Source organism: Chenopodium quinoa, unplaced genomic scaffold (assembly GCF_001683475.1).
Source record: "Chenopodium quinoa cultivar QQ74 unplaced genomic scaffold, ASM168347v1, whole genome shotgun sequence".
Taxonomy (NCBI): Eukaryota; Viridiplantae; Streptophyta; class Magnoliopsida; order Caryophyllales; family Amaranthaceae; genus Chenopodium; species Chenopodium quinoa.
Genome location: NW_018743593.1, coordinates 3,093,566 through 3,121,199, shown reverse-complemented (window position 1 = coordinate 3,121,199; position 27,634 = coordinate 3,093,566). Strand labels below are relative to the sequence as shown.

Below are 27,634 nucleotides of genomic sequence, written 5' to 3'. Positions count from 1 at the left end.
TTTAGCATATAAAATGTGCTTTAGGATGCGTAATTTCCTCCCTATTGCAATATTAATAGAACAGAGAAAGTATATTATAAGTCAGTGCCCGATTCATATCATGTCAACTTTTGCCAGCTCTAAACGGCACAATATCAATTGTATGTGCAACATGCAAGGGAGGACCGAGGATGTAGCAAAAGTGAATCCGTTTCTTTATTCTTGTAGTTTCCTTCTATCTTTGACTTAAAAAAAAAAAATCAATGTTTATGAAGCTTTTGTCAAAAATTGAATACTGAATTACATACTACCCTTTCACTTAATAATCTAAATTCTAAACATATGCATGCATAGTAAGCAGTCTCAAGAAACGCGATGCAACTTATACAGCAACACAAAATAGTGTGGCTCAGAAGTAGAAAATAAACAATTATTGTTGAACAAGGTTATCATAGAACAACTACGAGAAAAGATCAAAACTTTTCTACCAACACAAAAGTGCGGGATGAAGCCATAGATTACTCTATAAAGACTACGAGATTTCCCCATCTTCACCAAGTTCACCGTCTTCGAGATCATCATGGGCACCATTTTTCCGAGAACCTTCCCGATGATCCCTCTTGTGCTTTTTCTGTCTACTTTCACCATCTGAATCAGGTGAGTGTTCATGCTGTAAAAAAATTACACAGAAGCATTATATCAATAACCACCATTTTCAAATTAAATAACCACCATTTTCAGAAAATTTTAATTTTATTGGATTGATTGTAATTTTTATACTGCCACACCTTTCGAGATTTTTTTCGATCACTGCCATGTCGGCGGGATTTTTTGTGCTCCTCTTTATCATCTCTGTCAGAACTGACATCATCAGTGGTATCATGGTGCCGCTTTCGGTGACGTTTCTCCCTGTCGTCTTCTCTGTCAGAACTTACATCATCAGTAGTATCATGGTGCCGTTTTCTATGCTTCCTCTCTCTGTCTTTATCCTTCTCTTTCCTATTCTCATCCTTATTGCTATAGCTATCAGTTGCATCCACAGCTTCATCATCTGACTCCTCTTTCTTAGAACGCTCTTTTCGCTTTTCTCTGTCACGATCTTTATCTTTATCCTTCTTCTCCTTCTCTTTCCTTTTCTCCTTTTCCTCTCTTTCTTTCTCCTTTTTCACCTGTATCCATCCATTCAGCACCATGATAAAATAACACATGAAACTACAATATGCTAATAAAAACTATAATTATTTTTGAAAGATGATTAAAATAAATACATAGTAAATAAAACAAGTTGTTCGATCGCCTAGGGACTATATTTTGAGTAACCAAACAATACTACATATCAAAGGTAGTTTACTTTCCATTCTCCTTTCCCTTTCTTTAAAATCGATGCCTTTCCCTTCTCTTTGATGAACCTAACACCCCCTGGCTTTACTCAGGAAAAAAAAAAAATGGAGTACCCAATTTCAGGCCCTCACTATATTGGCTTAAAATATTCTGGATCTTTATTAAATATAATAACCAAAAAAAGGCAGCACCTTGTAGTCTTGTACATCCAACTTTAATACACTGAAAAAACCAATGAGGTATCTTGTCAGATTTGTATTACAATGTGGATCCGAAGTCGAATTATCTTCCTCTTTCAAGGTGATAAAATAGGTTATTCATTACTCAGAACCTCATATAAGGTGATATACAGCTACAAACAGCTAATTGGCAATTTGGCATGGCTAATCGGCTATACATCATAATGCCAAGCTCTGCTGAATTATCATAGAGGAACCAACAGTCAAGACCAATATCAACCTAAACCACTCCATTATCTACACATTTTTAAGAATCGTGAACAGCAGCAAGATAAGGTGCTTCCCAGTCCCAATACCTTTTCCTATATAGTAGTGGTTAAGGAGATGTAAATTGGGTACTTATAACAAGCAAATAGTTCACTAAGATAGGTTGCTAGGCCAGTGAGTTCTCATTGAATATATAGCAGGTTATGTAATTGAATGAAATTTCACCAATATATAATATTTGTTCACAGATTGCACACACACAAATAGACTAATAGTGATCCTAATTTAGTTGATATTATACCTTTTCTTCCTCACGCTTTCGTTCTTTCTCTCTTGCCTTCTCTTGCAGGTAAGCAATATAGTCCTCAAAGGTCTCCTTCACCAATGTTTCATTCCCAATTTCCCTAGATAATATCATGGTTTAAAAGCAAGTTAAAAATAATGTTAAGAACCTCAAATGAAACAAAGCCTACCAGCATCAGTGACTTAGGTATACCTGTACTCTTCACTTTCTTCAAAGAGTTGTCTAGAATCTTCCCAAGTAGAAGATACAGTTACTTCCTATGATGACAACACGCCAATGAGTACAAGGTCACATCAAGCAGCCAATCACAAGTTATATGAATTCAGAGGTACCTTAAGAGAACGCAATAAATCAGTAAAGTCATCTAGAAGACGCTGGCGCTTCTTAGCTTCTTTCTCTTCCTTTTCCTTTATCCTCTCAAGCTGCTCTTCAAAAACCAGCTGTAAAAGAGTAGATAATCATATTATTACCAAAAACAAAGCATTATTTCTCAAAGACTCCTAGAGGTAGATTGTGATAGATATGCACCTAGAGATTGGATGTAAGTTATAAAGCACGTTACAATGATGATCACACATATAATATCATAAAGAGACTTCTACAAGGAAAAACTTGAGCACGTTACAATGATGATCACCCGTTAACTACTCTAAACTTTGAGAACCATGATAGAACCTCCAATAACCACACAACACCCTTCACGACCTCACCACTATCCTCCAACTACCACCACATAGTGCTCTTACCAACATCAATTAATTCATTTAGGCCATCAAGGGCAAACAGCCATCGATATGAAAAAAATGAGAAAGTGAGAGAGGGTACTGGCCCCTAGAAATGGCAAACGATTTATCAGCACGAGAATAGCAATCGCATGCGTATGTCATAATTTGACACTATCATGGCCAAATTTGGCTACCAATGTTTCAGATTTTAAACCTCCGGGCAGATTAAAACGCAATATACAAATATCACCATATTACACATGTAAGCTGGTGATGGCTATTGGCTGTGGAAAATAATAGGACAGAAGTCGAATTTCAATAATATTAAAAGGTGAAAAGGTATTATAAGGCAAAAGACCCAGTAATTATCAAAAATATATAGGCAGTTGAGATGGTGGCAAATTGGCGGTGATGATGGTGGGAGGAGGGGGCAATTAGTTTTTAGAGGTGGAAATATATTTATCCAGTGAAATAACAGGAATTGAAACCCCTATTCTTCAAACCAGGCAAAAGAGGTATTATACGGGTTTTGATTTATTACCTTTACTTGATTCCTTTCCCTAACCTTGAACCAAAGAGCCCTTAGCGTACATAAGTAGCACTAACAATTGCAAAAGCTAAGAGGACATAAATCGAGCAAGCAATAAGTTGATCAAGGTGGATATCTTCAACAACCCTATTGACCATTCTACAAATCTAAAAAAAAACACAAGAAATATGTACATAAATATACCTTCAAATTGATATCTGAAATCAGTGGAGACCCAAGCTCTGGAGAAATAGATGACTTAAATTCCTCAAAGGTCCATGTCGAAGTCATAGTAATCTGCGATAAAAAATTAATATTTATAATTTTCTATTTTCAACCACCTGCCTCCAGAGCATACAACTACTAGACAATTAAAATACAAATGCAAGCAAAATAATTCATGTCATCTTACCTTGCTCAACTTCATAGCATCTTTTATTCTACTTTTGTCGTCATGATACTGTCAGGAGAGCAAAAGAAAGAAGACTTTTCAGAAATTTAAATATCAGTTAGGACAGGGGTCTAAAAAAGGGTGGAAGGCATCAATCACTAAATTACAACAAATAACCAGTTCACATGATAACATGCTCACAAACAACAAATGAAGGTGGAAAACTAATTTATAACACGAGAATTTTTTTATTTTAATAGATTTACAAAAAATAAATGAATAGCCAGACGATTCTAGCACAGAAAATCTAACAAGTTCATGAAGTCTTTAATTGGCTTATGCAAGTGGTGGTAGAAAATTCCACTTGAGCCTGTCTCCCTGACATGTCATCTAGAGCAAGTATAATAGGTGTCAAACTGGGAGGAACAGATGATTCATAACTGTCTCCTGGTAATTTGTTTCAAAGGTTTGCCCATAAGACATATAGGTGGTTGCAACATTAATTTTGTGGATTTTGGTAAGGCAAAGATAAAGAGGCGATATGCAGAGATAGACACGCTGCGGATTATTTGACTTAAGCATAATGCCTTTATTTTCAACGGAATGCTGCTTCCAGTGATAGATTATGGAAAAGGCAACTTTGATAGCAACTTTTGGAATAAGGACGCTAGCGCTTTTCAAAACAATTCTATTCAACTGGACCAATTTCAGAAAACAATTACTAATGTCCCATGAGGACTCCTTGTTCTCCTGCTGTGATTCAAACTTTAAACATTTATAGTATCTCCTTGTCAAAAATAATTCGTTGGCTGCTGAATGCCATTGCCAAAGGCAATTAATGCATTATTTTAAGACTTGTGTAACAAAAAGTGCATTAACAGAGGATAAGTATGGGTGCTAGATTTGTACCTGGTTCTCCAGCTCATCAACCACGTCCTCAAACAAATCTTTTGGAGTTGACCCTGATATGTTACGTGCCACAGCAAGATAAGCAGGAGATTCTTTGACCTGAAATTCAAGAACATAAATTCCAATAACCATATATACTGAACAAATTACCATTCCTTCTTCATTTAAAATCAAAAAAGAAATAGACTAACTTTAGCACAATAATCGCGCCAGATTGATTTTGCAGTGAGAACACCAGCCGCAACATCATCCTCCAACATCTTGCGAAATTCATCACGATTTTTTCGTTCTGTTCTCCTCAGTTGTTCCTGAAAATTTGTAATAAATAAATAACAAGATAGAATAACTCAAATTTTCATACTAATAATATGAGTGCAATGCCATTCAAGACATATTGAAGGACCTGCAGAAGAAGTAAAAGATCTCCAAAAGAATGTGAGGGATGATAAACAACAAAGATGCATATACATTTAAATTCACAAACAAGGGTGAGAAAAGAAAGTAGGCAAACCTTCTGAAGCTTCTTCTGCTCCTCTTCTTCCTTCTCCAAGTAACGAATGTAATCCTGCCAAAGACCACAATTAAACAAGTTCCATTAAAAATAAGCAGATAATAAGATATGCTATAAACCTGGAATATTTCTAAGCGGTCAATCTTTTCAAGGCGTGAACATCTCTCGTCATCCTCCAAACGGTCCTGAACTTTTCTCCATAGACTGTTTGCCTGCCATCCAAAATAACCTCATAAACCAAGTTGATATGCTCTGTAAAACAAAACTATCAAATCAAGAACTATAATTATGTACCTCAATAAAGTCACAAGATTCCAGATACTTCCAGTAGTCTTCTCTATTCCGCCTATACTCTTCATCAGCCTTCTCCTTTTCCTGAAAAAAAATCAGCGCAAGAAGCATAAACTAATCAAGGGGGTGGTATACTTGATAATTCATACTAAAACAAAAAATGAATAGCTGAAATCATAGAGTAGAATAAAAGTGAAAGATTTTCAGGATATTGACTCATTAACGTGCTCAGTTCTTGAATATCTAAATCACAATGAGAGAAAGTGCAAAATATGGTTCAAAACACCAGTCTTTTAGTGGATCAAAAACCCACAACAAATTTGCTGTTTGAAAGACTTGATTTAAATAATCCAAGCCTTTTGATACCTAACAGGGCCTCTTTACTACTGTAATTTGCAGAAATTTAAAAAGTCACGGCAGCGAACTCTCAGCTTTGTCCACTCGCTTAGCTCTACTAGCCTGAGTGCTAACAAGAATCTCCTCCCTCATATATTTAGTTAACTGTATTATACTTCCATTGATTCTTTATAATTATACATTTGTAATTTTGCACTATTCAGATACTAACTCTGACCACATTTTTACTGATAAACAAGAATTGAAAGATAGCTTAATAATTTTTACTAACATATTGAAAATATTAATGGTTAAAGTTGTGAATTGGCAAAATGTGCTAGTCAAATTGTTACGAAGTTGAAGGAAACAGAGGAAGTACATTGTCGATGGGGGGAGCTATATACACGTTCTCAACTCCCTCCACCTATAGCTTAATAAAGTGCCACATCACTCACATAGAAACTGACTGCTACAACCAGAAACAAAATTAAGGAAAACAAATAAACACTTTTGCAGGCTGCACAATGCATAACATTAACTATCTACTTCAAGATGTTGAGTGTATTAGGGGTACATATTATGCATTCTCCATTACAATTAGTGATAGTTAATTTTTAATCACTTTTATCCTGCGCAAGATGCTATTAAAAGCCAACACTTACTTTTTTTTGGAGTTCCACCAAATAATTTTCAAAAAGTTCCTGCCGATCTTTGGGCTTTTCAACAGCTTTGAAACGTTCATCGTCTTCAAACATGGTAATAGCTTTACTGAAAACATCAATATTAATCAGAAAAATTGAACAGAGAAGAAGCAATCAACCAAGACAAAGAAGAACGAGCTTGTAAGTTGTAATGCCATAAAACACATACCTCCATTTCATAGATGATGTCAGTACCTCTGACTCCTTTAAAGAAAAATGAAAAGGTATAATCAAAATCACAGCCCATTCCCCCACCACAACAAACAAAATTATAAAATAAATAAACATGATAGAATTAGAGGCAAAAGCATTGAAAGAAAACAGCATACTTCCAACATTTTTGTAAACTCTTCCTTTGCTTTCTTTTGCCTCAAGCGTCGCTCCTCAGCCTCCTGTTTCTTCCGCTGTCCCAGATACTAGAACAAAGGAAGTTGTAAAGAAACTTGTAACTTTAATATTATTTATAGTCTTTAAAGTACAAAAGTCAATGAATTAGCAGAACAATAGCCTAAAGATAACAATAAATTATATGGAGGGACTAGAAAAGCATCATCAATGTAATACTACCTCGTTAAAAGCTTGCTTCCGCTCTCCTAATGTCTTCAAAGCACCATACCTCTTGTCATTGACTATCACCCTCATAGCCTGAAAATAGATTTAAATAAAAATAAACCACTGGCAGGGTAATTTGATAGACTTTAAGCCACTTCATTCTATTCAAGAAAGATCCAAGTACCATACCTGATCCCAGGACCAGTCAGACTGAACATTTGCAGACTCAAGAAGCGACTTAAATGCATTTTTTGCTTCCTAAGAAGAGAGAGGACAAGTCAATGTAAACACGTAATCAAACATAAATAAAGAGTGAAACTCAAAATAATACAAAGAAAAACCAACACAACATGCTTGACCATATCATCTGAATGCTGAATACCTGCTTGTTGGCAAAAACCAATGGCTCATCATTTGTTGGTTTCTCACTCAAATCAACTTTGCCTGCAGCTGCCATCCCTTTCCGTGCTTCCTGGTATTTATGCAAAAATTCAATAACGCATCACACTAAGAAAAACATTTGTCGACATCATTTTGGTCAGCATGAATGCATAAAGAATTTACTACAGCACAATGCAAGTCAGATAAATATCATCATCTATTACAACATATATCAGGCCTACCCATACCTGAAGATCATGCACAGAACCTCCATCTGTCGAGGTTGAAATTTCCTGAGATGATACTCTGTCTGAAGCACTCCTGTAAAGAGAGTTATAATTAGAAGTTTAGTAACATTAGGAGATGATTGGATTGGATCTAGCCCTTCATTTGACCATTTGTTCGAACTGATATTAAAGAGTGAATATTTTTTAGACATTACAAATATTTTGAAAAGCTAAATGTCAAACTCTTCTTCTTTATTCATCAATCCCCCTAAAATTGTTATAAAAAAAGACCAAAGTGTATGCCTTACACCTCACTAGTAGGCTACTAGGACACCCCTATGTCACTCAGACTATTAATTTCATCTCAAATCTCAGACTTTGGTAAGGCACTTAAACCCCTTATTTTACCAAAATCATGGAAATGCATACATTTGTCAGACAAGGGTACAAGAGTCCGAGCAAAATTTTAGATACCCCCTTCTACGGTTTTGATTAGAAAAAGGTGATTTCGACTCCAAAAAGGCATGTTCTCCCAATCTCAGTGCACTAATTCTCCAAGATGAAATCATCAAATTGGGCTAAAGAAATCCCTTGGCCCCCTTGACAAAGTATGACAAGCTGGATGAAAACCCTGAGTCCCTGACCATAGCCACAAGATCATCAAGGAAGCACCACTCTCCATGTGGTAAGTATTTCACAAAATTTTTTTTTCCTCGTTGATTACGATGAAATGAAGACACCACTAGTATAGTACCACTGGATAGTCTAGTGGTACAAGCAAAATCTTTAGCAGTATACTACTATACTTTTCTTCTTCTCTCCTTTGTCTGCCAATAGTTGGTAATTTTTCTTGTCACATCCTCTCTCTCTCTCTCTTCTTTTTGTTGTCTTCTTCCATTTGGAAATCCCTAGAATCCCCAATAAAACTAAGAGCCTTCTTCATTTTTAGGTAAAGCCCAAAGGACACTGAAGTATGTATACAACTTTCTATCTCGGACACCTTCTCCACTTGGGATTTCAAAAAACACGACAAAACCTCATAAGCCAAAACAATTAACCAACATTTAACAACTTGGCTAAGCTCATCCTATCTCATTTACAACTAAAATTTTTGGCTTAAAAGGATTAAAGCAGTGTTACACAATGGAGCTTTAACCCCCAAACTATCCAATATAATAGGGTGCTTTTTTTTAGATTTTATAAAATTATCCATCATCACTCTTAAACCTATACGCAAAATCTACATCAGTGTCACTAGGCTCCCTTCTGCGGAAAATGGGTGAAGATAGCGATGAGGCCTCATTCAATAATACCAAGTCTGCTGCAGGTCTAGCATGTACATCATACGCTTAAAATTAGTCTTTTCAGTGGAAATCGACTTAAAACATAAAAGGCTATCTTTTTAGCATTGTGGAAATCGACTTAAACATAAAAGGCTATCTTTTAAGCATAGAGTTCGCTCTCCAGATTGAAGTTACATAGAATGGACATGACTCTTTCTTCGGATAGACAGATCAGAAGTTATTCTCTTGGTAACATTATCTTGAGTAATGATTAAGCCTCGGTTCGGCAAGATTGGAGATATTAACTATAGAACATTGGGCCAGATGATGGTCGGACATGGACCCAAGGTGATTAATTAAGTAGTAGGCTCACAAAATAAAGAAGGAAAAACTCACATGATTAATCCCAACTATCGGTGATCTTCCCATATTAATCCCAACTATGGATTATTTTAGAATAATCTAACTAGGTGCCTTCCAGAATTGATCCGGTGAGCTGTGTTAACCGTTTTAGCGGGTCACTTGGGCTAGGTGGCATATCGTGGTTGGTATATAAGCTTTTTATTATTTTCTTTTAAAAAATCAGCCTTAGTCTTTTCAAAAAAAAAAGTAAAGAGAACAAACCAGCCAAGTGGGGGTAGCCGGGGGCTGGCTTTGGTCGCAAGTAGCAAAGTAGAGGGTGGTGGTGCCACGATGGTTGCTTACAGAGGTGCTCAACTTAGATGGTTGATGATAGTTGTTGATTGTTGCTTATTCATTGATTTTGAATGAAGAGAAGAGAGAATAATCAGGGGTGATTTAAGTAGGACAGAATGACAGTGCAATATAGTGGTTAAGGAGATTTAAAAATCTTCAACTTCTATTAAAGTTTGGGATTTATATCATCCTAAGCATTTGATTGGAATTGCAGTATCCTTGATAGCAAATTGAATTTTCCTTTTGGCAGTATTTTTTTTTTAGTCCAATTGTTGCCCCAAATTGTTTCGCAAGGCATTTGGAGTTTTCTGTCAGTTCATGAGAAAAGGGACTCTCTAGTAATAATGCAAAACATGTTTCATTGCCTTGAACACAAGCCAGCTATGATTTTATGGGCGCCGAAAAATGTTTAGTAGTTGGATCAGAAAGATAGATCCTAAAGCCTTATTGGTGGATGCAGGTGGTTGGTGGTTGCTAGATGGTAGCAGTGGTAGAGGAGCCGGGCAAGGAGAGGAGAGAGTTATTTGTTGATAAAAAAAAATTACCTGCTTAACTGGTTTCAAGTCATCTGGGTCATTTTTGAAAGGCAACCCCAGTCCCCATTCCCCACAGAGGGATTGATATGGGAAGACCACCAATAGTTGGGATTAATCATGTGAATTTTTCCAAGAAAGAAAGCTAGATTAGTATCTGCGCATTCCTTCTGTGTTAAGATTTCAGCAGCTCTCTCTCTCTTCTAAGATGGATAATATAGCAACCCATTTTTTAAATATCTTAATAATATAAACACAGAAACAAACAATACAAATTTTTTATTGACTTTCTCATTCATACTACTATCACACCAAAAAACAGATTTAGATCTGACCCCATAAATAGAAATAAATGGCATAAATGAGACCAAGAAAAGCAAGACTAAAACAAGGTCATGAGTATAAGTGCATACACTGTTACAGATGATGCATTTAAGGCAGCAGGAAGAACAGCATCTCCAGAAATAGAAGCAGATAGAGGAGTCACTGCAGGAGGATTTGTTACTGCCAAGCTGGTCGGAGCAATGGAATGCTCCACGGAGGGTTCTGATGACGCAACATTAACTACAGGTAATGGGTTGACAGCTGGTGGAAAACTTAATGGATTCGAACTTACACCAGAAGCAGATAATAAGCCATTGGAGCTGGCCAAAACTGGGGCAGCTGGAGATGCTTCCTCAGAAGTCAGACTTACAGTTGCCGCGGGTTGAGATATCAGCCCAGCATCTCCCTGACTAAATTCTTTTTCAGCTTGCTCACGAGCCAACTGCAAAACCCAAAACCTAAATAATAAGAATATAAACCAGAGGTCAGCAAGTACTATATCAATTCTCCCAAGACATTTAATATACCTTCAAATCTTCTGGTATAGTCCATTTTGATTCCTTTGTAACCTTGTTATAGTAATACCTAGTAAGCAGTGCATACAAATTGTGAGCCAACACAGCAACAAATTTACAATGCAGCAGCAGGTTAATTAAACCAACTAACAACTCATAAATAATATCAAATTGAATATTGACCATACTTCTTCCCTTCTGGTGTAGTGAACTCCTTCCACACAGTTGACGCATCAGCTCTCTGAGGAAAAATGAAAGTTATTAGATTCAAGAAAAAAATACAACATTAGAAGAAAAAATACAACATTAGAACCGCTTCAGAAAGTCAAAATCTGAACGAAAATACCAACATACTCTAATTCATATGCGCAGTTGCGCACACACACACAAACACAAAGAGATAAAAAAAGGGAGTAAAATCTGAAACAATACTAGAAACAAGAACCAAATTGAAGAAATTATTGACAGTGACACTTTATGATTTAATAAAAAATTAAAGCAAGTGGAAAGAGCTTGTTGCTTCTCATATATGAAAAACAGTGTCATCATTGATATAGTGATGCGGTGGTTCAGCAAAACCACCATGGGTCAAGACAGATGATGTGCAAACACAAGTACACACTACAACTATAAGGAGCTTGCCAAATGTCCAAATTAAAACCTTTTTAAGGAAACAAAAGGCCATACACATACATAATCAATCAGCTTTTAGGAACTAACATAACCCAAAACAGCTTTGCACAACAAAATAATCAAGATACTTGATTTTAATTAAAAGGTGATGTAGCCACTTGGTAAAATATAAAATTTTATAAGAAGCTCAGCTGTTGTTTGAAGGGATAATAAACTTTTATTTATAATGGGAAGGTCAATTGTGGGCAGAAAAAGAATCAATTTTCAAACAACATAAGAAGAAGAAAAAAAATTCAATGTGAAAATGAGCAGAAAAGAAAAGCTATTCCTATCTAAGAAAATAAGTGTAGATAGCAAATCATTGCCTGCCTTGCAAAAGTGAATCCGCCGTCAAGATGAGCATTTAGAGTAGTCTCCTGACTTGCCATGATATCTACAAACCAGTGCAACATGCAAACAAAAGGAAAATTGGAATAAAATTTTTTTGTCCATCTTAAGTATTTCTTTCATTGAAGATATAGTTTGCCAACAATCATGAACAGGAACATGCTCAGACAATAATAAGCAAAAAGAATGCATAATTCCCGCTGATTAACTTAAGACAAAGCAACTAAAACACAAATCTGCTAGGATGAAAATGACTAACCTCTGTTGGAGTCATCAACTCTAATGGCTTCTCCCAGCTAGACTGCTTAGTTTTCTTGTTATAATAATACCTGCTCAAGAGATTAGGATAAATTGCAATCAACGAAATGGAAATCATTAATGAGGAAACCATACACAAAGATTTAGTCTTTCTTTTAAACCCTGAATATAAAAGGAAAGAAGAAAACACAGGCAACAGCCTTGCATATCAACCAATGCTGACTAACACAATCTATATAGATGTATTTTGTACTCAGCAGAATCATACAAATAGATACACCAAAAATAGACAATAAAATTGATGATGATAAGGCAGAACAAATACATACCTTCTTCCATCAGAAGTGTTGTGCTCTTGCCAATCGGAAGAAGACTGTTGACTTGTATCCGAAGGGTTGACAGCCTTACATCAATGATTATTAAAAAGGTTAATCATATGCAAACTTATAGCAAAATATACAATGACAACAAAAAGTAAGAGCAGGATCATTAGAGCTATCTTCTTATGTTGTAACATTGTCTCATTTTCTATCGTAAACAGTCCTAAGATAATGATCTGCTTTAAAGTAATTGGGAAAGGGCTCGGGTAGCATTCACGCGCACATACTCTGGTATACAAGAACATATAATATTCGTTAGATTTAGGAGATGGATGGTGTTAAGATTTAATATTAATAGATTAAGCCAGAGATGGAGGTGATCCTCATCCCATTTCCCCCATATAATTAACTAATTCAAAATGTAAAGCTCCAACAACCTCAAACATCATCAACAAACAACATAATCAAACGCTGCAGTTAATTGGGAACCCAATTCAACAATTTCAGCCTCATCAATCCAAAACAAAACGAAGCTAATCCTCTTTTTTTAATAAAAAAAAAAAAGTTTTGCATGTACAGTTACGAGAATGGGGATGCTTTTTTAAAAGATTGGATTTATCAAGGAAGTGATGACTGATGACTTGAGGATATCCTCGGTCTTTGTGAGGTACGGTGATTAATGGGCATATACTCCTTCTGATCCAATTTGTTCCAATTGAAATCGGGGAGCAAATCAAAACAAGTGAATCTTAATGAGGGAGAAACTAAAGGGGGGTGGGAGTGGAGGGTCAAGGTAATTAGTGTGGGCCGTGTGGCAATTGGGGAAAAAGAATGATGATTAAAACTTGTTTCTAAAATTTCATGAAAAAGAGAAATTGGTATTAAATTTTGGCACTCATAAAACGAGAAGAGCTTTTTGAAACTTCCTAATCGAAAACGAGAAGAACAAATAGGATCGGAAGGAGTATGACGGATAAAGAGGGAATGGATGCAACAATTTGGAAGATGAAGAAGAGTGATGGGAGGTGGTGCTTTAGGAAGGTGGTTTAGAAGGTGGAAAAAAGTAAAGGTGTAAATGAGCTGAAACATAACAAACTACTCGCAGTGCCAGGCCTACAATGACGCAACGCGTAAGGGGCCCTGTGCAACTTCTTAAAATGAGGCCTTCCATTTTTTGAGGGTTTTCCAATTATTATGGTCACAATACTTGCAAAACAAATTGTATATTTGAATTTTGATTATGTTAAAAAAAATAAAATTATTTTGTAGATATGGAAAAGTTGGTAAATTGCATGTATCAGAATATTTTGGGAGATAAACACAATTTAATCAATTCCATCTTAAAATTGAATACTTTTCTATTAAAAATTAGAATTGATAAGAGTGAAATTAATTTGGGAGATAAAGGATTTGTGTAAATTAATTGAGTAATTGAAAATTTGAAGATAAAAATGGGTAAAATAATTTGAAAAGTAGTATATGTGGAGTTAATAGGAGAGAGAAATAATAAAACATTTATGCAAGTGGCGTTAGTGGGAGAGAGAAATAATAAAATAGTAGTGGACCCTAACTAAATTAGGAAGTGCTAAAAATTTTAAGAAACTAATGTAAAAGAAAAGTGTTGTGATTATTACAAAATAGATGGAGTATCGTAAAACTACTTTAGTATATTTATAAACCTTTAATCGTATATATTGTAAATATAACAAATTATTTCATAGTATGTAGGCATGAAAACTCAACCATTATCTTTTATAGAAAAAGAAAGAAAGCATCTTGTATTAAATTAAGTAGATATATTAAATCTTGAAAGAAATCATTTTTAATGATAAAAAGGGTTCGATTATTTAATCAATCTTGATTTAAGCTTGTTCAAGATCAAGCTTAAACTCGAAATGCAATCAAACAAATTCGTGAACAAAGCTTGAACAAGCCAAATTCTTTTAACAAGGTTTTTCAATGCTCATTCAAGCTTGAAATACCTCAAACCATGTAAGCCTCAAATTCTTGACTAGGTTCCTTGACTACCCCAAAACATCTAAGCCTCAAATCCCATATTTCATGGCCTTTACCCCATCTTAAAACGACTCATTTTGAATATCAGACTTTAATATATTACAGTGAAAGAAAGTGATCCCTTCTCTCCTTTTCTTAATTTGCTCTTATTATTTTGAACCCTTCTATAACAAAATTTTAGAAATAAAATAAATAAAAAAAAAAAAAAAAAAAACTTTGGATAAGTTTTAATATTTGGAAAAGCATCAGTAAGAAAGCAAGACTTCACTTCTAATTGTATAAACTCACAGGAACAGCAGGAGCAGAAACTGAAGACTGGTCTGCGGTTTGTGGAACCGGTACAAAAGGCACAGAGCTTTGACTTCCAGATGATAACCATGGTTGACTGCCAACTGGTGCTGGTGCTGCAGGTGCTGACAAATGGGATACTGGTTGAAACTGTGAAGAGGTGATCAACTATTTTAGCCAGTGCTTTTAAACAGTAAATAATATGACATATATAGCATAACATAAGACTGTTCAAAAAAAAACTATCTTACTGTATATGACGACGAAAAAGGAGCTCCCATGCCACCTACACCAGAGGCATGATTGCCAAAAGGCGGTGCAGAATGCTGATTCTGCTGCGCACCCAAATTCATAGGCCTGTTTGGTTGACCATATGGCATATTCATACCTTGTGACGACATAGGACCACCAGGCATTCCAGGTCTATGTGGTAACTGCTGCATTGGTTGAGAGTACTGCATGGGTTGAGAAAACTGCATGGGTTGATTTGGACCAGAAGGCATATTCTGTCCAGGTGCTAGAAACTGTTGCGAAGACCCCGGTAAATATGGCTGCCCTTGCTGCCCCGGGACTGCGGGACGATACTGCAATAGCAATTGCATATGAGCAAAATCCAAGCAATTCCAACCATAATAATAAACCTCAAATACGACAACAATCTACCTGTGTAGACATAGGAGGGCCATAGTTTTGTGCAGTGCCCATAGGAGCAATCAGATGGGGGCTGAAGCTGTTTTAACAAGCGAAAATTAAATCAACCTAATATAAAATAACGCACTGAACATCTCTGATAAGTGCATTTGAAACTAAAACTAACATAAACCTAACTAAATTGTAACAGAGATCACGGATCAACAGAAAGAACGCTACTAAAATAGACGCGCAATAGTGATCCCAGAAGCCACAGTCGTGCAGCACGGGCAATAGAAACACCCAGACCCAACTAGGGCCAACATACTCGGGTTTGGCTCGAGCTCAATAGAATATAAGAAGGCTCTTAAAGCACGATGAGCTCAAAACCCAAGCACGCTCAAGCTCCAACAGCCTTAAAAATTTTAGGCTAGGTTCATGGACTCAATTGGGCTCAAAAATTGCAACGCATTAGCAACCAAAATTGACGGGAAAAATCACATAAAATTCATTTAGCTTAAGATAATCAACGTCACGGACTCAATTAGGCTCGAAAATTGCAACGCATTAGCAACCAAAATTGATTCAACTATCAAAATAAGCTCGAAAAATCACATAAACTTCATCTAGCTTAAGATAATCAACGTAAACTGCACATAGCAAAAATTCTAGCAACATAATCGCTCGTTCTAATAGTTGATAACTTCAGTAATCATAACCAAAAGCTCAACAATCCAACTTAGAAGAACCCTAAATTAACAATACCGACATTTAAATTAACGAAAGTGTGAAACTAAACCCCAGATTGCAAAATTGATATTCGACAATTAAAGACAATACCTTACCTCCGAAGGCGCTTCAATGGCGGAGAAAAAGCTCGGAAGCCGCTTCAATGGAGAACTCAGAGTACGGTTCGATGGAAGAGGGAGAGGTGCAGCGTAAAAGTGAAAATGCTTCAAAAGGGGAAAAAAAAAAGAAATAATTGAAATCAAAACATATGAGGATGATATGACACGTATAAAATGTCAACTAATATCGATGATCAAAATTCATTTTTATATTAAGGTTTTTTTTTGTTCACCTTCGGCATGTTCTCTTCCGTTGAAATTCAGTTCAACTCTTAATTTATGTCTAATGATATTGCTAATGATATAAAGCCAAATTTCATTCTTTTAAACTCTTATTACAACGACAACGACGACAACAACAACAACAACAACAACAATAATAATAATCAATAAGTAATAAATAATAATAGTAGTAGTCGTCAATAAATAATAATAATAATAATAATAAATAATAATAACAATAATAATAACAATAATAATAATAATTTTGGGTTAGATACTAGTTAGATACATGTATTAATTAAAACATTAAAGAGAGTGGGTTAGGGTGTTGGACTGTTGGGTCGTTGCCTCTGTTAGCTTTTCGTTTTTTTTTTTCTTTTTTTTAAATTTTTTTTTTTGAATTTGTTTAAATGGGTTAGATACATGTAAGTGTTTTGTGTTCTTTTGTCATAATACTATTTTATTTTTAAATTAAATAGTATATGTGTTTAAAATGTTTAGAGGTTTCAAGTTTTTAATATATTTTCCATAAATTTTATAATTATATAGTATATTTTTCGTAAATATTTTAATATGTACATTTGTATATATACATATGTATAGTAATAAATAATCAATAAATAATAAAAGATCACTAATCCGTAGTTAAAAATCACTAATTAATAAGTTCAGTTCAGTTCAGTTTAGTTCAGTTCAGTTTAGTTCAGTTCAGTTCAGTTCAGTTCAGTTTAGTTTAGTTCAGTTCAGTTTAGTTCAGTTCAGCTGAATTCAGTCAATTAGAACAGGCCCTTAATTTTGCTAATATAAACTTACTTAGGGCCTGTTCATATTTACTTATTTTTAGTTCAGTTCAGTTCAGTTTAGCTCCAATTAGTTCAGTTCAGTTCAGCTCTAATTAGTTCAATTCAGTTCAGTTCAGCTCAGTTGTTAATTTTTTTGTTTTAGATGTTTTAGCATATTACAACAACGACAATAATAATAATAATAATAATAATAATAATAATAACAATAATAATAATAACAATAATAATAATAACAATAATAATATTAACAATAATAATAACAACAACAACAACAACAACAACAACAACAACAATAATAATAATAAAAATAATAATAATAATTATTATTATTATTTTAAATTATATTCGTCGTTCAAAATGGTCAAATGTTTTTTTATAGTTGAACTCATTGACAAAATGAGAGTACTACACAACAATTACTAGCTTTCATAATCGGTTAGTTGTTCGTCTTCTTCTTCTTCATTAAGTTGCTCCATTACCTCGGCATTCCTCTGAATTGACTCCCATATCTGATCAGTTATTTGGTTTCGTACAATATCCATAGCTGCTTTTCTGTTATCATCGTACATAGTATGATCTTCTGTTGGTCCCATGACTTCAACTTGGTGCGTGAATGGAATCCCTAGTTCATGTAAACGAACAAAATTGTGTAGAGTACAACAAGCAACGATTATTTGCAACTGATAGCAAAAGTCCATTTGCGGCATCGAATTAGGTTGTAGAACCTTCCACCTATTTTTCAGAACCACAAAATATTGAAGAATACTTTTTATTTTTATATATATATTTAAAATATAATACACAAAAATTTAATAATTTAAAATATAATAATTTAAAATACAGAGTTATTTTGAAAACACTTTTATATTTTTCACAATCCACTATCTATATTATCATTAATTTTCATAAACATTTTCATATATTTTTATGCATTTTAATTTTTCAGTTCAGTTCAGCTCCAATCAGTTCAGTTCATTTTAGTTCAGTTCAGCTCAGCTCCAATCAATTCAGTTCAGTTCAGCTTAGTTCAGTAAATATGAACAGGCCCTTAGGGCCTGTTCTCATTGACTGAACTCAGCTGAACTGAACTGAACTGAGCTGAACTTAACTTAACTTAACTGAATTGAAATGAATATTTTATAAGAGAAGGAAATTAAGAGCTGAACTGAACTGAACTAAATTTCAATATATGAGAACATACCTTTAATGTCAAATTTGATCAAACTTTGACCTTAAATATACGCTAAACTATACGGAAAAAATGTATCAATTGGGGTCTTATTAGATTCGTAATAATGTGTATTTTGTTAAATATGGAAGAGAAAATATAGAGAGATGAGGGGAAATTATTACGTTGCGTTCTCTATTATTCCATCTAGTATGGGGTATATATACATGTATATTATCTATGATTCCATCATCGGATAAGATCAAATACCCAACTCTAGAATGTTTTAGATTATACATTGGATAATAGTCATCCATATTTAAGTATTTCATAACACTCCTTATTGGATGACTATATATTAAATAAAACAATAACTAAAATATACTAGAAAAACCCGTACAAAATAATACACTATAATGCGCATAAGATGTTGCCTCGTTAAAAACCTTACCAGGAAAACCCAGTGGGAAAAAACCATGGTTAAGGGAAAAAGAGTGCAGCCGCATTAACTCTCCCTCATGACTACATCACTTGAGATCTTTAAGACGACGCAATCCAATGCCGTAAGCTAACTTTTTGAATGTGGCTGTTGGGAGCGCCTTAGTAAACAAATCTGCCAAGTTTTCACTCGAGTGGATCTTAAGGACTTTTATATCGCCATTTTTCTGGAGATCATGAGTGTAGAAGAATTTTGGTAAAATGTGCTTTGTTCTATCACCTTTGATATACCCTTCCTTAAGCTGGGCAATGCATGTTGCATTATCCTGATATAAGGTTGTTGGAACGTCTTTCTCGGAGTTTATGCCTTAATTTGTCTGTATATGTTAAATTACAGACCTTAACCATACACATTCACGACTAGCCTCATGGATTGCCAAAATTTCTACATGGTTAGAAGAAGTAGCTGCAATTGTTTGTTTTATAGAACGCCAAGAAATAGAAGTACCTCCACACATAAACACATATCCAGTTTGTGATCTAGCATTATGAGGATCAGACATGTACCCTGCATCTGCAAAACTAATAAAACCTTCTTTGGATAGATTAGAGAAAAAAAAACCCATATCTTTCGTACCTTGAAGGTAACAAAGTACATGCTTAACCCCATTCCAATGCCTTCGGGTGGGGCATGAGCCAAATCTTGCTAAGAAATTTACTGAAAATGATATGTCAAGTCGTGTATGACTAGCAAGATACATTAATGCCCCTATTGCACTTAAATATGGTACTTTAGGACCAAGAGTTTCTTCGTCATTCTCCCGAGGACGAAATGGATCTTTTTCTACATCAAGTGCTCTAACAACCATAGGGCTACTCAATGGATATGATGTATCCACAGAAAATCTTTTAAAACCCTTTTCTATGTATATGTTGGCTGGTGCACAAGGATTCCATTCTTAAGGTGTTCAATTTGTAACCCTAGGTAAAACTTAGTTTTTCCAAGATCTTTCATTTCAAATTCTTTCTTTAAGCACTCCACTGTTATTGAAATCTCTTCAGGAGTTCCAATAATATTCAAATCATCAACATATACTGCAATTATAACATATCCTGAAACAAATCTCTTTATAAAAATACATGGGCATATAGGGTCATTCTTATACCCTTCTTTCAACAAGTACTTACTTAGTCGATTATACCACATGCGCCCTGATTGTTTCAATCCATATAGAGATCTATTCAATTTTATTGAGTATTGTTCTCGAGAACCTAAATTTGCTGCTTCTAGCAGTTTTAATCCTTCTGGGAGTTTCATGTAAATGTCATTATCCAGTGGGCCATATAAGTAAGCTGTGACTACATCCATCAAGCGTAAATCAAGTCCAATCCCATAGCGACACATAGCCCAGTTAAAGGGCGGCGCGTGTCACTATGGGAAGATGACGCGTGTCTAAGGCTTAAAAGAGCACCTGAAATCAGCATTAAATAGGGCCTTCTTACATCATGGCCCAAATCTCGAGAGATAATCATGAAAACAGCAAAACGGCGCCCCCGTATTACACGTGGCTCCTCCTAATTGCGCAGCCAATCATGTCACGGATATTTAGGGTACAAACCCTAGAGGGGCACAGACTCCCACCCCTATAAATACCCCAATCATTTATAATGGGAGTGGTGGATTACAAAATTACAAAAAAGAGCATTAAATAGCTCCAACTTCTCTCTACTTTCTCTCTCTAGCCTTTTCCGTTCAGATCTCTAACTTGATCGTCGAAGGCGAATATTCCGGGGTAAAGGAATATTCATTTATTTTGCAGGTGTCCAAGTCTCATTGCTTGGAGAGCGCGACCAGTATCCGAGGAAATCCAAAAAATACCCGAAACAATTGGCACCATCTGTGGGGATACTTGATAGTTATGGAAATAGATGTTCAAACACCTAATGTGGCCCTGGTCAGGCGAGGACGATCATATAGAGGACATAGTCCCTATAATTCATTCCTGCAATCTATTGACCGCCTCATTTCAAGAAGCTGATGAACCTCCTATTACTGCTGCTTCCTTACAGACCGCGCTCAATAAACTTCAAAAGGAGTTTGAGAGTAACCGAGCTTCTACCTCTAGGCAGTGATATGTCCATTTTATATAGTAATATACCCCCGTCCCTTGGTCATAATTAGTAGTGTTTTTGGCTCTTTCGAGCCACTTTTATTACTAATTTGTGTTTTCGAGTGTTTTCGTAGTTTTAGTTGTATTTTACAGGAAATTGCATTCTTAGAGCATTTTCCCGGGTCTTATGGATCAACTACGGAAGCTAGAAGGACACGACCGCTTCTGAAGCCCAGGATCGGTGAGAGCCGATGATTAAGGGCTTGATATGAGATCCCGAGGTATTTGGACCGAGTATTCAAGACCCGAAGAGGAAATTCGGATTGGGCCGAGAAATCAAGCCCAATCAAAGTCCGAGCCTCAAAGTGGAGCAAGGGCCCGATCGGGCAAGAGGTTGCACGATCGGGCGCGGCGCGGCGTTGCTGGTGTTGTGCGTGCTTATAGCGCGCTCGATCGTGCGAGTGTCTAGCACGATCGGGCGATGCTGCGGAGAAGGAACGCGAAGAAAAAGGCGGGCCCGATCGGGCGGCCCTTCGCACGATCGGGCGCGTGTTTCTATAGAACCTGATTAGTTAGTTTTAATTTTTTGTTTTAGGAAACGTTTATATACGAGTTTTGTACGGAATTTTGATTATATTCTTTTCTTAGACTTTCTCTCTCTACTTAGGATTTTTCTCTCTCTTAACTCTCTCTCAACTCTTGTTCTTAATTATTTCCATTAATACAGATTAGTTTGGTAACGATTTCTCTTCTCTTAATCTTAGTTGTTTATTTTACTCCTTTCATCATGACTTGTTTTATTGCTTTGATTAGTTTAGTTTATAATATGTGTGAGTAGTTTTAATTCTAGGGTTTATGGGGATCCATAAATAATATGAAGGGGTAATTTATTGTTGTTAATTATTAATGCTAGACTAATTCCCTATTGATTGATTTAATGCTCTGTGACTAGATTAAGCCTGATCTTTTATGCATGAGTTTGACAACATTGATTCGAGATTCGAGAGATGAGAATTGATGTTTAGGTCTAGTTTCAATAGGCAGTTTAATTTATAAATGGTTAAGTCGAGATTCGAGAGATGAGATTTAATACCGGTAAATTAATTGTGTGATTGTAATACGTAGTGAAAGCCCTTTACAATCTGGTTAATTGATGCATTGATGATTGACTATTATTGATTCTTGATATTGAACGATAATTTCTTATTGAATTGTTTTAACGCCTTACAATTGCGGCTTGTAAAAGTATAGCAAAATTGAATTGATGAATCGAGCAGATGTTAATTTGATATTAAAGGTTATTTTCAATAAGAGCTTAGATCTAGTAAATTGCGAGAGCCTGGTAGATCTATGTTGATTAATAAATTGCGAGAGCCTGTTAATCATGTTATTTATGCAATGCCAATGATTGATTATTATGTTTTACCCTGGAGTATTATTTATTGGTGAACCTATACCCTAGATCCTTTTATATATTGTTTTCTCCCTATTCTCATTCTTTGTAGTTTAGTTTCTTATTCAAATATAAATATTGGTTACTTCATAATCTAGATTATTTTAGTTAATTAGGAATATAGAGACTTGTTTCCCTGTGGAGATCGACCCTACTTTCTTATCTACTTTAGTTAGAGGACTTAGGTATTTACTTTTGATTTGGGGATACGACTTTACCCTGTCAAAATTTGGCGCCGTTGCCGGGGAAACGGTTTTATTTTTATTTCTGATTGTTTTTGTAGTCTAGATTATTTTCTTTTTGTCTCAGAGAACATTAGTTCTCTGAGGCAAATCTCATATTTCTTCTAGTTTTTGTTTATGCCCAGGTGTTCCAGATCAGGTTACATCCCATTCGATCCTGAGATCGAACGTTCCTTCCATAGACAGAAAAATCTCTACAAGCAAATCCTGGCGGATTCTGGTGATAATAACAATAATCACCAAGACCCTCCAACTATCAGATCTAGAGTCAGAGATGACGGCTCCAAAGAAGCTTAGTGATTATTCACAACCAAAGCTTACGGATTTTCCACATCTCACCCCCACTCCGGCTCTTGATGGCGTTCAATTTGAAATTAAACCTCAATTTATAACGATGATAGAGAGGAAGAAATTCAGTGGAGCTAAGGGTGAAGACCCGAATCTTCACATTGCCGACTATTGTCAATATTGTAACACCATCAGGCAAGCCGGGGTCACTCAAGTCCAAATCAGGGAGATTTTCTTTCCCTTCTCTTTAACTGGAAAAACTAAATTGTGGTTTAATGGCTTAAATAGAACTACACTTGGTATAACTGACTGGGAAACTCTTGTTTTGAATTTCTATAACAAGTATTATCCTACAGAGAGAACAACCATACTACGGAGTGCGATCCAAAACTTTGCCCAAGAAGCTGATGAATCTTTATATGAGGCTTGGGAGAGGTTCAAGGATTTACAAAGAGATTGCCCTCACCATAATTTATTTAGCGCAATGGCAGTTAATCCAAGCCTTTTATAATGGCCTTGGAAATTCTTCTCGAATAATTTTAGATTCTGTAGCTAGTGGGATATTTATGAATCTTGATGTTGAAGATGCAGGTCAGGTTATTGAAGACATGGCGATACACAATTCCCAATACGGGAACCCTAGAGGATTTGCTAACAAGGGGAAGCATAGTGTCGACTCTGTATCCTTTTTGCAAGCTCAACTGACCTCTATTTGCCAAAAATTAGATAATCTGAGCACTGCTAATGTAGCTAATGTTTCTGCGATTAATAATAATTCTAATGAGGCTTTCTATGAAAATTGTGATATTGTAGGTCATTGGGAGCAAGATTGCAGGAGTTCCGTGGAGTAAGTTAAAGCCTTTCAAGCTTATAGGCAGAATAACCCATACTCCAACACCTACAATCCTGGGTATCGGAATCATCCGTATCTTTCCTACCGGAGCACTAATGTTCAAAATCCACCACCACAAGAACCACAGGCACCACAGCAACAGCAGCAGAAATATTATCATCCCAATGCTGGCTAGAAGAACCAACCACAACAACCCTCCTCATCTTCTGACCCTTCTCTGGTGGAAATTAGAGCAATGTTGGTTAATATGCAAAAGCACATGGAGAGTAGAGATGCGACAATTGATCAAATTCTAGCGCATAATAAAATTGTAGATAATCAAATTGTGCAACTCTCTGCTACTCTACAAGCCCGCCAACAGGGAGCTCTGCCGGCACAACCGACCAGGCCTACGGATCAAGCATTTGCAATTACTCTAAGGAGTGGTTCAAACTATGAAGGGCCCTCTATGCCCAGAGTTAATGAACCTGTTTTATTAAATAATGCTAATCTTGATTCCGTTAAACCAAACAATGTAGTTGATAGCCCTGCAGGGCTAAAGGATAGTACTAACATATCTAATTCTACATTGCAGGGCACGAGTCCAGAGAAGGTGGCTACTCCAGATAAGGGAAACAATGCCCCTAAGCCAATTATCAAACTTCCATTCCCCAATCGTCAATTGAAGACAAACTTGGATAAGCAGTTTGGTAAGTTCCTGGAGGTGGTAAAAGATTTGAAGGTAACAGTTCCCTTCACTGAATTAATCACACAAATCCCCTCGTATGAAAAATTTATGAAAGAAATATTGACAAGGAAAAGGTCTATTAGTGAGGTAGAGACAGTAGCTTTCACTGCAGAATGTAGTGTCGTACTTCAAAATAAGTCTCCACCTAAATTAAAAGGTCCGGGTAGTTTTTCTATCCCTTGTCATATTGGCAATCTCTTGATTGATAATGCATTATGTGATTTGGATGCAAGTGTTAGCGTCATGCCATTATCTGTGTGTTCTAAGTTGAATATGGGTAAATTAAAAGCTACCAATATAACTCTACAAATGGCCGACCGTTCTTTCAAATACCCCTTAGGTGTTTTAGAGGATGTCCCCATCAGAGTAGGTAAATTTTATATACCTGTTGATTTTGTTGTTCTTGATATGGTTGAGGATGTGCAAACCCCAATTATTTTGGGTAGACCATTCCTTATACTGCAGGAGCAGTCATAGATGTAAGAAGTGGTAAGTTAACACTATCAGTAGGGGATGATAAAGTTATTTTTAATCTTAATAATACCCCTAAAAGCTCCATGACTGAGGAAAAATGTTTTAGTGTTAATGTGGTTGAAAATTATTCTAACAAGCCCCAAGCTCTTGAAAAAGATCCCTTGGAGGCGGTATCTTGTGTTTCATCCATTTCAGATGAGATAGACAAATGACAGAAGGAAGTCGATGCAATAGAAAGAGCGCTTTACACTGTTGGTCTTGGTTTCGAAGATGAAAAGGTGGAACCGATCGAGCAAGTTGTGCAAATCGAGCCTACGGTAGGTATCCCGCCAGATCGAGTTACTAGTGTTGAATGCAATGAAAATTTGAAGCAATCCTCGATCAAATAAGGATCTTTGAATTGATGCGTACCATTGAAGATCCCCCAGTCCAAGTTAAGGAGGATCCACCAGATAAGGTGATCTAGCGTCCCACAGGGTATGTCAGGAAGCCGCATCGCAGCCTAAACATCGCTAGACCGGGTGAGAAACCACGCGATCAAGCGTTAGGCCAAGGGTCCTAGTTATTGTACTTGGTAAGAAGGTCGTGCGGGACCTTGATAAACCAGCGCTTTGCAGGAGGCAACCCATATTTCTCGCTTTCTAAACTAGTTTCCTTTTTCTCTTTTTTTTACTTTTATTTTAGAGAGGCGAGGAGAGTGAATTTTACCTTTCATGAGTGTTTTTTGTACAGATTAAGATCCCACAGCAAAGAGGTTTCAAGAGAAGAAAAGTTAGGCGAAGAAAGAGAAGCTCCAGGCCTGGGTACGGGCCCGATCGGGCAAGCCTCGCCCGATCGGGCGCGCATCTAAGGGTCAGAGATCGAGTTAATTTCGCCCGACCGGGCAAAGAAGCCCGATCGAGCGCCCAATATCGATTTTATCGGAGCTTAATTTTGCCCCATCGGGCAAGGAGTCCCGATCGGGCGCGTAAATGAGGGAAGAAATCGAGGGAATTTTCGCCCGATCGGGCGAAATTTTGGAGAAATCTAGTGCAGCAAAAAGATATATCAGGCGAAGCTCGCCCGATTGGGCGAGAAAAGGGCGATTTCCAGGTTCGAGTTTGCGCCCGATCGGGCGCGCACTTTGCAAATTGTCATTAAACACCTTCGCCCGATTGGGCGAGGTTCGCCCGATTGGGCGCGCCTTTTTTATCTGGGGTAACCCCTTTCTCCCTTTCTCTTTTATTTTTCTTTCTCACTTCCTCCTTCTTCTTCACACGTTCTCTCTCTAAAACCTCCATTTTCACACCTTCAAATACACTTTTAATCCAAGATCTCCTCAAATTCATCCTTCAAAACCTCAAAATTCTTACATATTCTTTATCCTCACATCTTCCTCCACATTTCCCACCTATTTTCTCCCACTTTCTCTCATACATCCTTCAAACCCTTAGAGAGAGAAAGCTCCAAACATCAAATTTTTCCACATATAATGGCCTCAAAACGGTCAAGGACACAAAGGGGTGAGAGTTCGAGGGCACCACAACCAACGGTCAACCCGGACCTTCAAATTCCGGGATGGGAGGAGGTTGTCATCACCTCGGAAGAGCAACGAGCTTGGAAGTTGAACCTCATCGATCGCCAGGTAATCTCTACCCGTTTTATTCATCATCCCACACTAGCTAGGTTAGGCTTAGATAAATATATGGAAAAATTGTTCAAAGGTATAGGCATGAGTGGTTTTTTTTCAAATGTGCCATGATACGTATTACTATTTAACATTAGGATTTATTTCAAGTTTTAATGTTATTAAAATGAATGCACTAATTACTCATGTACAATTCCGATTATTAAACAACAATGTGAGACTAACTCTCAAAGAATTCGGAAAGTTGTTTGATTTGAAATCGGATAAACCGATTGAACCCTCTCAAGACCACACCGACGTGGTCTATAAGAGGCTAACTGGGGAGGATTTGGTTAACCTCCAACATGCCAAAGGGACGTGGATTCAACATCCCGTCCCAAAATTTTGGCAAAGATTTGCCGGCCTCACTATTTTTGGGAGGCATGAACCGGAAAATGTTAGGAGAGATGAATTGGAACTTTTGGCATCCTATGTAATTCCTAACGCCAAAAAATTGAACATACCTCATAGGATAGCCAATCACTTCCAAAGGGCAGCCAATGCGGCCGAGGCTAGTAGGTCTAGGGCACCTATTTATTTTGGGGGGTTAGTGACCCACATTGCCAAAAAACACTTAGGTTGGAACCCGGATGGGCATAGGAAAGTTGTAGGATCAAACCTTATGGACCTAGCCTATTTAGAGAGTTTGAACTAGGTGCAACCTGTGGGGGGTGACACTTGGTGGATAGTCCACCGGTAATCGGGTAGGAGGGACCAAGCCTTCACTTTACCCAACCCTGCCTTGACCAAATTTGAGAAGGGGAAACCTTTTTATACTTTTGAGCTTAATGGTCAAGGTGAGGTTCAACCACCTCACCCTTCACCACAACCCCAC

The 27,634-nt window shown here is 36.5% G+C and overlaps 1 protein-coding gene across 3 annotated transcripts; it reads right to left on the bottom strand.

Annotated features, from left to right (window-relative positions):
* Window positions 1–173: 173 nt before the first annotated feature.
* Window positions 174–16,513, bottom strand: LOC110682799 (pre-mRNA-processing protein 40A-like). Of its 3 annotated transcripts, none has more exons than XM_021859142.1 (28): window positions 16,347–16,513; window positions 15,540–15,606; window positions 15,128–15,460; window positions 14,877–15,026; window positions 12,582–12,655; window positions 12,254–12,323; window positions 11,163–11,215; window positions 10,987–11,044; window positions 10,549–10,901; window positions 7,645–7,717; window positions 7,398–7,487; window positions 7,205–7,273; window positions 7,031–7,108; window positions 6,793–6,879; window positions 6,633–6,667; window positions 6,425–6,530; window positions 5,430–5,510; window positions 5,255–5,347; window positions 5,136–5,189; window positions 4,816–4,932; window positions 4,625–4,723; window positions 3,737–3,784; window positions 3,529–3,621; window positions 2,403–2,510; window positions 2,263–2,327; window positions 2,068–2,170; window positions 768–1,148; window positions 174–649 (listed from the first exon to the last, which is right to left on the bottom strand). In XM_021859142.1, exons 2-28 carry the CDS (start codon window positions 15,579–15,581, stop codon window positions 512–514), a joined length of 3,051 nt encoding a protein of 1,016 aa, XP_021714834.1. In that variant the 5' UTR covers window positions 15,582–15,606; window positions 16,347–16,513; the 3' UTR covers window positions 174–511. The 3 variants fall into 3 exon arrangements, with proteins under 3 accessions (XP_021714834.1, XP_021714835.1, XP_021714836.1); XM_021859143.1 differs by having other exon boundaries at window positions 16,352–16,513; XM_021859144.1 differs by lacking the exons at window positions 12,254–12,323; window positions 12,582–12,655; window positions 14,877–15,026; ... (1 more) ...; window positions 15,540–15,606; window positions 16,347–16,513 and adding an exon at window positions 11,973–12,050.
* Window positions 16,514–27,634: the final 11,121 nt, after the last annotated feature.

What these genes read in the sequence shown, in the direction of transcription:
- LOC110682799 (XM_021859142.1), bottom strand. Translation starts at nt 15,581, where the DNA reads ATGGGCACTGCACAAAACTATGGCCCTCCTATGTCTACACAG. An exon ending in AGTTGATGACTCCAACAGAG is followed by an intron (nt 11,216 to 12,253) that starts GTTAGTCATTTT and finishes ATTTTTCCTCAG; the next exon opens with AGAGCTGATGCGTCAACTGT. An exon ending in TTGATGAGCTGGAGAACCAG is followed by an intron (nt 3,785 to 4,624) that starts GTACAAATCTAG and finishes CTCTCCTGACAG; the next exon opens with TATCATGACGACAAAAGTAG.